Source organism: Cryptomeria japonica, chromosome 6 (assembly GCF_030272615.1).
Source record: "Cryptomeria japonica chromosome 6, Sugi_1.0, whole genome shotgun sequence".
Classification (NCBI taxonomy): domain Eukaryota; kingdom Viridiplantae; phylum Streptophyta; class Pinopsida; order Cupressales; family Cupressaceae; genus Cryptomeria; species Cryptomeria japonica.
In genome coordinates, this window is record NC_081410.1 from 372,153,316 (window position 1) to 372,166,974 (window position 13,659).

Consider the following 13,659-nt stretch of genomic DNA (forward strand, 5'->3'; position numbering starts at 1 on the left):
CACACGGTGGCCATTGAGTTTATTACAAGGATGTCGAAGATCACCCACCAGGCTATCCAAGTCCTTGAGATAATCCACAGACTGATGGCAACAGTAGCTGCATTTGCCCACACCAAGGACGTTGTCATTCCTGTCTTGAAAGTTATAAGACATACATCCAGAAGAATTTTAGCACAAGAGAAGATCTTGGAAGGCGATTCTCACAGTTTGTTTCAGTGGTCAACCTTACTCCATATAAAGAGTGTTCTCTTTGAGGACATCAGTGTTAGATGTGGTCAAGTTGAGGAGGTGATCAATCCGATCCAGGACAGAGTATTTGAGGTACTTCGTACCATTCTTGGCAGAAGGATCGAGGTCGAGACAGATGTGGATTTACAAGAATTTGAAGATAGAATCAAGATCATCTTTCGCAAGGACGCAGATGTTACAGATGAGCAGTATGATCAGATGTATGCCACCATGCTCCTAATTGATAGAACTAAGGAACTTGAACCTACCTGGGACACAGCTCTTCTAGATGCATTTGATCAGGTTATCCACTTAGAAGAGAGTATCAAGAATCTTCCCGAGATTCCAAGCACAGAAATCGAAGGAATTGTGACAAAATTCATTGCATATGCTAAAAAAGAAAATTGGAAGGGGAATAAGATTCTAGATGAAAGGTTGTTACAGATGACATGACATCTTAATTCTCATTGGCTGATACCTCCTAGATTTTTGTGCCAAATTTAATATTTGGCTATGTATTTAATATTGTTCAGTAAAAAGGAGGTCATTTGTAACAAACCCTAATTAGGGTTTAGGTGTCATGATCTTGTCCATTGATTTACTTTCAATCTGGACCTTTCATTGTAACTGGGGATGCTATTTATACCCCCATTTTTCATTTCATTTATATCAGAATAGTCAATAGAGAAATAGAGAATAGAGTTGTAAGCAATTTTTATGTTGTAGCAAGATTGAGTCTTGAAGAGAGAAGTTCAAGCAATTGTTGTATATGATGACTTGGAAATCAATAAAATATTGAAGTTATGGTGTTTTGTTGCAAGTTCCTTGAGTTATCTTCATGGTTGTTGGATGTACTTGAATCACGCTCAATCAAAGTAGTTTGTTAATTAGAAAGACTAAGTGTGAGATTTGATATTTGGTAGGATTCGCAATCCAAACCACTAGCTTCTTGCTGATTGTAAGAACGCCTTGCGTGGTCGACTGGAAAACACCTTGAGTCCTTAACCTTCAAGCATTTTCGTATCTAGGATATGTACCTTCGTAGTAGTGTCCTTGATCTTTGATGCATTGAACATCATTATTACCTTAGAAGATCGCACTAATTTCAGTTGAGTTGTTATCTTATGGCAAAATTGAAATTGGTTGAGTCTTGCCAAATCTCATTCATGCTAAGTCGTTCATAGGGTTAGACTAGATTAGACCTCTCAAACCCTGTCCTTTTTCCTTTTTTTTGAAAGTTCCTTTTAGATTAGTAAAACCTTCGAACTATTGAATCCGTAAGACGCCTTGAAGGAAACAGCAAATCACATCATACCACTAAAAAAGCTTGTCCACACGTGGAGACCCCACTAAAAGAACCTTGGAGTCCACCTAACTGATCCTTTTTGCAGATCTTCAGCAGTTAGAGACTATTTTCTCAAGAGAGGATAAGATGCCTAATGGTATTTTATTCTGTGTATGATTGTGTACAAAATACACGTCAACAGGATGAAACCCCAAACACAAAAAAATCGCCTTCACCAAAAATTGCAATTTTCACCAAAATGGAGAACTTCACCAAAATCGTGGCATGGGGGAGGGGGGGGGGGGGTCTCAATGGCAGAAAACCAGTCTGAATCAGCAGCAAAAAAATGCAGCCCCAAGGAAAATTGCCAACTTAGAGGTAGGAGCCCTCTAAAATGATCAAAGTTGCCAAATGAAAAAAATGCTATCTCCCCAAAAATCGAAAAATCTGAAAATAATGAAGTCACTTAGCTTCAATGGCAGCAATGGAGTGGATGGCCAAGCTGGAAAAAATGGAGGCCTTCAATCTAACACTTCACCTCAACACTTGCTCCAAAATCGCTAAACTATGGAGAAAATCGCCCTTGCATGGAATCCACCTGGCAAACTTAATAATAATAAAATGCTGGACTCCTCCCTTTAAACTTACTTTCATCACCAGTTTTCACCACACAAGCAATGTGGGATAAAACACTTGCTCTTATACTTGCTTGGGTGAAACTAATCTGCTTCTAGAAGGTTGAAACATTAAATGCTCATTGCAAATCATTTATTAAGTGCTTTCATCTTGTAAATAATCATCGCCTTTTATTAAAACAATTAAAATGGTGCTCATTTATTAAAATATTTCAATTTAAATAAAAAATGGGCCAATTGGAGAAAATCGATCCTAGTAAGGATTAAAAAATCCTCACGAAATCACTTTAAAATCATCAAGTATCCCCTTAGGGGAAAATAGATCCCAGTTTGGATGAAAATCCGGACTCAAAACTCATCAAATGTGCACAAAAATGGGCTACGGGAAAATCGATATTAGTGTGGAATGAAAAATTCCACCAAAAACTTAAGTCATCACCCAAAAATACCCCTCTGGTGGAAAAATGACCTCAGCCTGGATGAAAATCCAGACTCAAAATTATGAAATGCACTCTCAGTGGAAAATCACTGAGTCTGGATTAAAATCCGGACAAAAATTCTCAAAAACTTGTTACAAATAGCTGGTGGAAAATCGACCCAAGTGTGTAATGAATGCAAACATCACCAGCAACCTATCCATACCTCCTTGGTGGAAAAATGTGGGTAGTCAGGATAAATCTTGACACTTGGTTAAATTTTAATGCTTCCAGGGGAAAAACGACCCTAGTATGGATTAACAGTGGTGGAAAAATGATCCCTGGTGGAAAAACGTGGGTAGTTAGGATAAATCCTGACATTTAGTCAAATTTTAATGGTTCCAGGGGAAAAACGACCCTAGTTGGATTAATAGTGTTGGAAAAATGAGGCAAGTATGGATTTCAGGGGAAATCCATGTCCAATTTGGATTCTGAGAGGGGAAAACCATGGGTAGTCGGGAATGTGAGGGAAAAGCACCTCTAGCATGAAATTTTGACCTTTTGACCCTTAGAATATGGATTTCACTTCGGAAAATGATGATTTTTCCACTTAGAATCACTTAGAAACTCCAAAACTTAATAAAACTCAACTGGACTTGGGCAAATTCATCACAAATTGGAGCGCAACACAAGGAAAACTATCAGGATAAAGTGCAAAATCATCTTGAATAATTCCCTAGGAGCGAGAAAACAACTCCAAAAGGTCTGAAAAACACCTTAGCACTTAAAATCACCGACGAGGACATTTAAAAACACGTTAACACTCCAAGAGGGTCTACACTTGGACAAAACTAGGATCATTTAGAAATCTCAATTTTCACGCGCTTGATCCTATAACTTCGAAAACCCTAAACGGCACTAGGAATTATCAAAACTCCGAGACTCGGGCACGAGAAACACAAAATTGCCCACTAAGTAGCCAAAAGCCTAACCTAACAACATAGAAAGCAAGAAAAGATGGGGTCCTTGTTAGCAATGGGGCGATGTGTGAAAAGGTCACAACAGTACCATTAGTGATATTCTTATTTCCGTAAATCTAGCTTACCGGGTTTGCCTCCCCCCCTCCCTGGTTTGGGTCTGGTACAGTCCGGGTCCTTGGTTCGGGTCCGGTCCGGCCTTGGTTTGACCAGGGTTTGAATTTCCCAAAGGAGGTTCGACTTGGTTCGAACCCGGGTGGACCAAGATTGAACCAGGTCGAACCCGAGGGGACCCAGGTTGAACCCGGATGGCTGGGCGGCCCAAAACGCACTTTTTTATGCAATTTTTTTTTCTTTTTTGAAATCCGCCATGTAAAAAGTGAAAATTATACCCTAAAAGTGACTTCTAAAACATTATAATCACTCATTTCACCTCATTTGTGTTGCAAACAAAAGTTTTATGAGAGCAGGTTGAAGAAAGGGTGAACAAAATTTGGCTTCCAAGATCAAATAGGAGGAGTTGTAGACTGATTTTTGAAGCTTCAGCAAGTGCTGCAACATCATTTTCATACATTTGCAAGCTCCCATTGCCTACAAGAGGTAGATTTTTTAACATTATTTTCCAACTATTTTTGTTTCCCAAATTTTCAAACATGAAACATTAATTGTTTTTCATTATTTTGTTTTTGTTTTTGAATACGTTTATGTTATTTCTTTCCATAGGAACTAGAATGGCATCTACTTCTTCCTCCGTTGGCAATGAACAAACAATTACAAAACAAATAAATGATCCGCATTCTCCCTTATGGAAGTATGTTGACATTTTAAACCCACTTCTAGGAGGTGGGGGATTCCGTTGGAGATGCCAAGGATGTGGTATTGAACGTAATAGTTCATATTATCGGGTAGTAGGCCATTTGTGTGGAATAAAAGGAAAAGGAATCAAAAAATGCCTTGGAAAAGATGGTAACCCTATACCAAATGAGATAGTGATGAAATATTTTAAGGAGCATGAGGAGGCAGAAGAGAGAGAAGCCCGTAGATTGACTCAAACCTCTGCAAAGAAAACAAGGGGAATGCAAGCCCCATCTCATCCCGATGTTATAGTACAAGACCACCCCTTCTTTTCCACAAATGAACCTGAAAATGAACCACCCTTGACACGCAAAAGAACAAAGGGGCCTTTAGAAACCGCATTTCAAAATGAGAGTAGAGACATTGCTGACCAAGATATAGAAAGGTGCATTTGTGCAAATGGGTTGGCTTTCAATGTAGTTTGCACCCCATATTGGAAGCAAATGATAAAAAGTGTTAATGAGGCTCCAAGAGGGTATAAGGGCCCTGATTATGACAAGGTACGTGGAACATTATTGGACAAAGAGGTGAAGAGGGTTGAAGATGCATTGAAACCCATAAGGGATTCATGGGCAGAGACAGGTGTAACAATTGTTTCAGATGGGTGGAAAGATGCTAAAAATTGTCCCTTGATCAATGTCATAGCAGTGTCCCCTAAAGGGGCAATGTTTTTGAAAGCCGTGGATTGTGAGGGCAAAGTAAAAGATGGCCAATTTATTGCAGAAATTTTCATCTCCGCCTTTGAGTCAGTGGGACCCCGCAATGTTGTCCAAGTCATAACGAACAATGCAAGAAATTGTAGAGCTGCTGGTTTGTTGGTTGAGGAACGCTATGATCACATCTTTTGGACACCTTGTGCGGTCCATTCACTCAATCTTATGCTACAAAGGATTGGGACTAAAATAAAATGGATCAGAGATGTGTATGCAGAGGCTGAGGACATCCATATGTTCATCACAAACCACCACATGTCTCAAGGGATTTTTAGATCCTTTTTGAATTTGGAGCTATTAAAGGTAAGTGAAATAGTAATTTAATTTTACATTTTCTGATTTTTTTAATTTCAATGTTCATAATATCATTGTGTAAGCTATATTGTGTATTCTTTTTTAAAGTTTGGCTTTATTTTTTAATCATTTTGGCATTAATTTGTGTTTTAGGTTGCTGAGACCCGTTTTGCATCAAACACAATCGTCTTAAGACAACTTGTGAAAGTTAGAGTGGCACTATGCAATATGGTGATCAGCAACAATTGGACTGTATGGAAGCAGAGTAGCAGTGAGAGGGCAGAAAAAATTAGGGAGAGAATATTGAATGAGAAATGGTGGGATCTTGTTACATATCTTCTAAGTATCACTGAGCCCATTATGAGTATGATTCGCTATACCGACATGGATAGGCTTTGCATTGGTGAGATTTATGATGGCATTGACTCAATGCTTGAAAAAATAAAGTTCACTATAAATGCAAAAGAGAATGACCCCGAGGAGCAATTCTTCAAAGAAGTGAAAGCAATTATTGTAGAAAGGTGGAATAAGATGACCACTCCTTTGCATCTTCTTGCCTATGCATTGACACCAAAGTACTATAGCAATCAGTTTCTTGATAAACCAGGAAAGATTCCACCATGGAGAGATCTAGAAGTATCTGATGGGTACAAGGCAGCATTTCTTAGACTATATCCTGATGATGATTTACGGCATATTGTTACAAATGAGTTCATAGAATTCGCAAATGGGAATGGTCTAAGTGTTGAGGCACTTCATCATAGATCCAAGAAGGATGCTCATAGTTGGTGGTACTTCCATGGTGCATGCTTCCAACACCTACAACCCCTTGCTGTAAAAGTTTTATCACAAGTAAGTTTAATTAATTAAAATTATCACAATTTTATTTATAGTTTACTTTCTCTTCATAGGTTGCTAGTTATTTTTAATTTTAATTTTATTAATGTATAACTTTAATTGTTTACTTTGTCTTCATAGGTTGCTAGTTCATCTGCTTCAGAAAGAAATTGGAGCACATACTCTTTCATCCACTCAGTAAAGCGCAATAGGTTGCTATCAAAAAGAGCGGAGAATTTAGTATATGTGCATTCCAACCTACGTCTTCTTTCACACAAACAATGTGACTACACACAAGGGGAAACGAAGATGTGGGATATAGAGCCAGAGCATACTAATTTGGATGCTCCCGCTTCTCAGCTTCTCGCATTGACACTTGATGACTTGGAGGGCGAGCAAACTTATAGTGCAAGTGCAAGTGGCGTTGGCTCATCTAATGTCAATGTCAATGATGAGTTGGATGAGGAGGAGGAGGAGGAGGAGGAGGATGAATTAGCTGATCCATTTGATGATTAAACTTTATATTGTTGAAAGTTGAAACAATGATACTTGAATATTTTGTCATTTTGATATTAAACTTAATGTATATGATCATGATGCTATTATGGTATGATCATGATGCTATGATTACAATTTTATGTTTGTTATGTTGTTTATATGATGCTATGTGACATGCTAATCTTAATTCATGCTTATAGGCTGCACAAATATTAAATATATATATATATATATATATATATATATATATATATATATATATATATATATATATATATATATATATATATATATATATATAATTTACATGTTTTTGTACTAACGAACCCAAACCCCTTTTCAAAATTTTGCCATACCGGCATACCGGTTCTTCGAACCCGAACCGGTAAGCTAGCCGTAAATCTACATACCATATTTTAATGTGCTTCACTCTATCTTCATTATCCAATAGTCATATACGCTTGTATTATTTTCTTTATTTTTATTTTCTGTTCCTTCCCTACTTTTAGAAATCATGTTAGTATATTGTTTATTCTTTAATTTTTTTATTTTATAGAAGAGCCTTTTTTAAAATTGTAACATTAGCCTCTTCTATAATATATATTTTTATTAGACTCATTTACAAACAATAATCATTTATTATATTATTTAGAAAGTGGGAAACACAAGTATAATTATTATATTTATTAATTAGTTGGGTAAGGTATCATAAAATAGGTGTTATTTTTTTTTTTTAATTTGTATGACTAGGGTGATAAATGCTTTTTTTTAAATGTAAATTTTAGTCAAGGGGACTGCTCCCATTATATTAATCGATCAAAAAGTTTACAATTCACATAAATTGGCTGTTGCTAATGATGCTTTCTGGGGCTATTTGCAACAAAACTGTAAACCATACATTTTACTTCTATGTACATCTGCTAGTTGTTTAGATCACTATTAAACTATAGAGTTTCTATATACATACTATTTTCTGTGGTTGCATAAATATTAACATAGCTTTTCCTTGATTATACACTCCTGCAACCGCTCGAGTTCCTCTGTTGGCTCCAGAGCGAGTACATTTTTTAGGAACAAGACTCCCTCATTGTTGGTTGGTAATGACACAAGGCTCCCTTCAATGTTGGCTGGTGATGATGAGCTAAATTGGAATGTTTATAAGTGAAAAGCCAGGGGAACCTTTCCACCTCCATGCTTTGTACTTTCAGCTTGAAAAAATTAGTAGTGATGGGAACCCCTCTTCCCTTGATGGCCATCATGAGAACATCATCCAAATTTCGAAACTGCTACTTGATGAGCCTTTTGCATAAAGCATTGGTCAATTTCTCTGATTTTCCCACCTCCAAAAGAGAGGCAAGGAACGACAAAATGTCTGTAATTACTTTGTGCTTAGACAGACCACCTCGTGGGACTAGGTCACCAAATTGGATGCAAGAAGGGCAAGTTGGTTCTACCTATTATTTGTGAATTACTGTTACCTTTTAGCTTAGATCTCAATGATAGATGACTCTTAAATGATGGAAAAGAATAGGAAATTCTGCTTGTATTATTCGTATAAGTGGAAATGAACTATAGAACAATTTGTTTCATCCAGACTATAAAATAGATGTATTATGATGGCTAGGTGATGCATTTTGTTTAGACATGTATGTATCCTTTAATAATAATCATGGTAAATGTAGTTGATTCTGACTTTAGAAATTTAATCTGTAAAGATGCATGTAAAACTTCTCTTATTTAAGAGTATGTATAATTGTAGAAGGATCAAAACAAGGCGAATATATTTGTATTTTGTTAATGCAGTTTTAGTTTTCTGTTTGAATTAGTGTCAGTTTGAAATATTATATTAGTGTAAGTTGTGAATTCCTTGAAGAAATCACATTTCCTATAGTACATTTTAGACCTCTGTTAGATACCTGAGTAAAGGCAAGAAGAAGATTATGTAGTAACTGATTTGTTACCTTAGCAGAACATAAAAGAATGGTGTATGAAGAAATTAGGAAAGCTGCGCAGCGTGATCGATCTCCCATAACATTTTCTGAGTTGTCTGACTTAGGGTTAATGGAAATTTCAAGGAAGCGGGTATGTTTCTCATATTTGCTTGAAGATGTAATATATTTGCATAGTTCTTAACTTGTAAGAATATATTGTAGTATTTTGATTGTTTTGAAATGATTCATAGATTTCATTCCTTTTCACCCCTGTTCTCTGAAATTGTTACCAGGGATATTTAGCTTAATCAAAATAAGGCCCTTGAACAGTAATATGTAATGACATACAGAGGCATATTATACGTTATCTGCTTGATGTGCCACTCTCTGATTAGATCTTAAATGCCATTGGCATTCTCAGGTTTTTAAATTATAGTGGGGAGCTTTTTCAAAACAAAATGTTGTCTAATGCTTCTAGACATTTACAGCTTTGATGATTGCAAATTTGAAATGTTTCTTCTGAAAATTCTTCAATTGCTATTTTGCATGGGTCATGCATGACAACTCTAGTTGATATATTGGTAAACCATAAAAAATGTTAGATGGAGTAAGACTAGGGTTTTTATGAGCTGGTCATAGGCATTTCAAATCTTCCATTTAAATTACATTTCATATTTTGAAGAATACCATTTTATGGATAATTTAGTTGGAATTCTTTTCCAAGGGCTGCCTAATCTTAGAGATGTACCTTCTTGCTTAGTCATTGGTATTTGTTTAGATTGGTATGATTTTTCTTAGAATGCACAAATATTTGATTGGCTGAAATAACTGCTTTATATTTACCACTTCTTTTCTGATGTCACCATTGGAGACATCTCCATATCATTCTCTATTTAAAATTGGCCATTTATCTAAAATGCTTGAGATATGCTTCTTTTGTTAACTACCACAGTGTTGTGTTGCACACACACACCCCAGCTCCGATAGGGACCCCATCTATTTTTGCTGGCTTTTCTGGTTGTTTGAAGAAGTTGTGTCCTTTTGAGGGGGATCAGAGAGGTTTTGTATCAGGTCAATCTCCTAAGGATTGAGAGAAGTATAGAGCCTACGTCAAAATGCATCCTCCAGGCATAGGGAACCACAAAGTTGAATAGAGCATTCAGTTGGAATGACTCTGAGGGAGTCATTATCAGAGTTGGGCATTGAGCCATAGGGAACATGGGGAATAGAGTTAGGAAGTCCAAGCTAGAAACATAAATCAGACTTAAGGATAGAATGCAAGATAGAAGCCCAAAAGTGTGGACGAGCTCGTAGGTTCTGAAGTTTCCCTTCCAAGGCTTGGATTTTGCACTTAAAATAGAGGAAGTCCTTAATCCTCAAACCCTTCCTATCACTGAGTTTACACCAAAAACTTGAGTTTGTTTCCAAATTCAGTATTTGCATACAAGGTGGGAACAAAGCCTATTCCAAAAATCTTTTGTAGCACCGAAATTTCCCCCTTAGCTGGAGTTCAATTCCCAAATTTGGTATTAGTATACAAATCAGGATTAAGCTTAATCCAAAAAAGTTTCCTAGTACTGAGTTTTTCCCCTTCTCCAAACTTGGATTTTGCATTCAAAATGGGAATAGCCCTTGCTAGTTTAGTTCATAAGACATTCTATGTGTCTTGATTCCTAAACCTCTTCCAAGGACAGAATTCATGGAACAGCAAAATGCAAGACAATTGGTTCAGGTTCCATGGTCCTTCAATTTTGAGAGGTCAGAGCATGTGATCTGGTTAAGGCTAAAATTAAGTTCAGTGACCTAGTCGATTAGCCATCAAGTAGAGAGTTTTGAATTAAAATCCTAACGTTAAGGGACTATGAGTTATATTGCCATCAAAGTGAGGTGCTTCCTAGATAATACAACTGAGTGGTAAAGTTTCATTAAGTGTAAAGGGAAATGAATTCAATTGTGGATCAAACAAGAAAGGTATTCAAAATACTAACTCCCGAAACCCTTGAAATAACAAAGTTACTTGTTCTTGCAGATCCATACCACCAATGAAGCAACACGATGGAGATCTGCAGCTCAAGATTGAAGGTATCATCACAAAGAGGAGCCACAGAGGAACCAAAGATCCAAGCGATTCAGATGGCATTTCCCAAGGGTGCTGGAAGGTTACCAAGATGAAAAGAGGGCGAAATCAAGGTCAAAACCTTGAAGATATCAATTAACATGCCACAAAGTTACAGAGTGAACATGCCACAAAGATGAGGATGGGATTATTTCATTAGCACAATGCGGAAAGCCAAACCGATGCCATTTCCAGAATCTTGGAATAGGGAGTGACAAACTATAGAGGTGTTACAGAAAGGAACAACTGGGTCGAAGCTGTAAGATGATTTGTTGTAAAAAGGATTGATTTTTTGTAAAATGACAACGTTTGGGCCCAATTTAATACAATACAAGAAAGGGGCCAAAAGTTAGTTATTCATCTAGCTGCCTATTTTGTCTTTTGTGGCCAAAGCTATTATTTTGCCAGGCTATCTTTTTGTCTTGTAGTGGGGGTAGTTGAAAGTGGTTGAGGGTTGTTGAGATCATTATCTAAAGATGTTAAGGTTTCTAGAGGGCAAACCTAGGCCATTGAATGGATTAAATCTTGGCCATTGATTCAAAATGCAAAATCTATAAAAGGCCAGTACCTCTCTCATTGTAAGGGGTTAGAATTGTTAGAAGTAGTAGTAGCCAACAAGTAGATTAGAATAGAGTAGGAATTGGTGAATAGAGATTGTTGTTATGACAGTTGAAGCAAATGAATAAAACATTGAAGTATGGTGTTTTGCCAGTTGCATTCACTTGTTTGCATGGTTTCTTTCATCAAATTAGTATAGTTCAATGATTTTAACGGCGAAGTGTGAGGATATCTAATCGATTTCTGGTTCATACCATTGGAGATTTCCTGACTGTAAGTCTTTGTGCATGGTTACTTTCAGCCTTTTATTGTTGTTAGTTCAATTGTGCATGCTCATTTAAGTTGCACCAGAATTGGGTACTTAATGTATGTTCATTGTCTGAAAATCTTTTTATTTTCCTTTGGAGATTGCGTTGTTTTTGTGGTGATGTGAGTTTATCTCTGGCTAAGTAGGAACTAGTTTTATGTTAAGTCTATCTATCTACAACACCAACCATTACTTTCATTGTCCCTAGTTTCTCTGATCCCTATCCTATTTCTCTATATTTGACTAGTTTGAGAAGTGAAGCATCAATCGGATTGCTATATCAGATGCCGACTAGCTTATCAAATGCATAAGTCCTCTTGTGATTACCAGCAAATCACATTTTCAGTTAGTTATTGTAAGCTTAGTCATGACCTGACACCTAGAAACCTTAGGGTTATCTTGTTTGGACAAACATAAGGCATACACTATTTCCTTGTTTGAGAGAGAATAGGATAGACTCCGTGCATTCTATTATGTGTTGACAGAAGTGCAAACCTCCCCATCAACACATAGTACCTCCAAAATTTATTATAATGGCTCCCTAATATGTCTTAGATATGTCATTCAATAAATTAGTAAAATATTTAGGAGAATGATTTGTATCCCACCAGCTCCTTTGAATTCTTCATTAGTTTTGCTACTTATTTCCTCTCTGCCATCTACGACCCAAACTGTCCCATGTAAGAGTCACAAAGGATGATGCACTTCTAGAGGTTGAGGTAATTGTATACTTCTGGTTATCATTGTTTATATGTTAGTAATACAAATGATATGAAGAAACAATGCTACATTCTTCAAATGGTTGAGAGTTAATTAAATTTTGAGTTACAAGAGTGGCTTCGCCTTGACCATTGTGGCCTTTCTTTCTCTCTCTTTCGTTCTCCCCCCTTCTGAATTTTTTTAGTTATAAGAGTGGCTTCACCTTGACCATTATGGCCTCTCTCTCTCTCTCTCTCTCTCTCTCGCTCTCTCTCTCTCTCCCACTCCCAATTGTAGGCTGAGGGTTTTGTGTAGTTTATAATAAAGTTTGTAGTTGCACTTCTCCAATTGCATTCAACACTCCAAGAGTCATGAAGCATTCTCTAGGTACTGGTCAGTAAGCAATGCGTTAACTTTCATCTTTTCCTATTGCAAAGTTTCATTGTAAAAAACTGGGGGCTCTCTAGTTTTTCGTTTCAAAATTTACTAGAAAGTAATGCTTGAACCCTTAGGTCTTAGTTTTTCCATCTCTTGAGCAGGAAATTGGGCTTCCCTTTCACTTTGCAAAAGTCTGTTTAATTGCATTTGAACCTTGAAAATCCACTTAAGTGTTTTCCCTCAGAGTTGCATTTCAGACATAACTGCTCCCCATCTCCAATTTTCCACCTAAGCCCAAATTTTGGGTTCTTAAACTCCCTTCGCACTCGAGCAATTCTTACTAAACTACCTTAGAAGAATGCAATCTTGCTTCCATTGCTCTTGTTGGAGAAACAAACTCCATTGTAGACTTGCATCAATTGGCTAATTGCCTCTGATTTTGAAACCAAAAATGAAATAAAAGTTTTGGACTTCCTAGACACTCTTGCAAAAGAATTGCAAGCTACTCAATTGCTTGCTAGACTTGAAAACCCACCAAGGTGCAATTTAAAAGATTGTTTTTTTGCTGGGCTGTCAAGTTGAATTCTCAAGGGAACTGTTGGGGCTCAGTTCATGTCTTCATCCTAGTTGAAGAAAATGAAATATGAATTCACAGGGGTCATACTTCCTTCAGAAATCATATCCGAACATGCACAAATATTTGACATAGACTTAGGTCATGTAAGCTTGGATGAATTCCTCACAAGAACGAATGATGTAGATAACAGAATGCCGATGGGCAGATGTATTATTGCCAGTGGCATCATAAAGGTTCTTGCATTTCCTTTTTTATTGCAGTTTCTGAGTTGGTCATGACAAGTGCACAATTCTACAATCTAGACAGTAGGAATATTAGGAAATTTTCAGATCAACCAATAGTTCAAATAATGCTA

At 36.8% G+C, this 13,659-nt stretch overlaps 1 protein-coding gene across 5 annotated transcripts in view; it reads left to right on the forward strand.

The window, feature by feature from the left end:
• LOC131072219 (ribonuclease E/G-like protein, chloroplastic) overlaps positions 1 to 13,659 on the forward strand; it is a 305,133-nt gene that overhangs the window by 220,255 nt on the left and 71,219 nt on the right. For 4 of the 5 annotated variants that reach the window (XM_058008319.2, XM_058008318.2, XM_058008317.2 and 1 more), the window contains exon 10: positions 8,708 to 8,820. In XM_058008319.2, the coding sequence (XP_057864302.2) occupies positions 8,708 to 8,820 (113 nt within the window). Of the gene's footprint in view, positions 1 to 8,707; positions 8,821 to 10,698; positions 11,414 to 13,659 lie in introns of those variants that run through there. The other variant, XM_058008320.2, reaches the window with a different exon arrangement.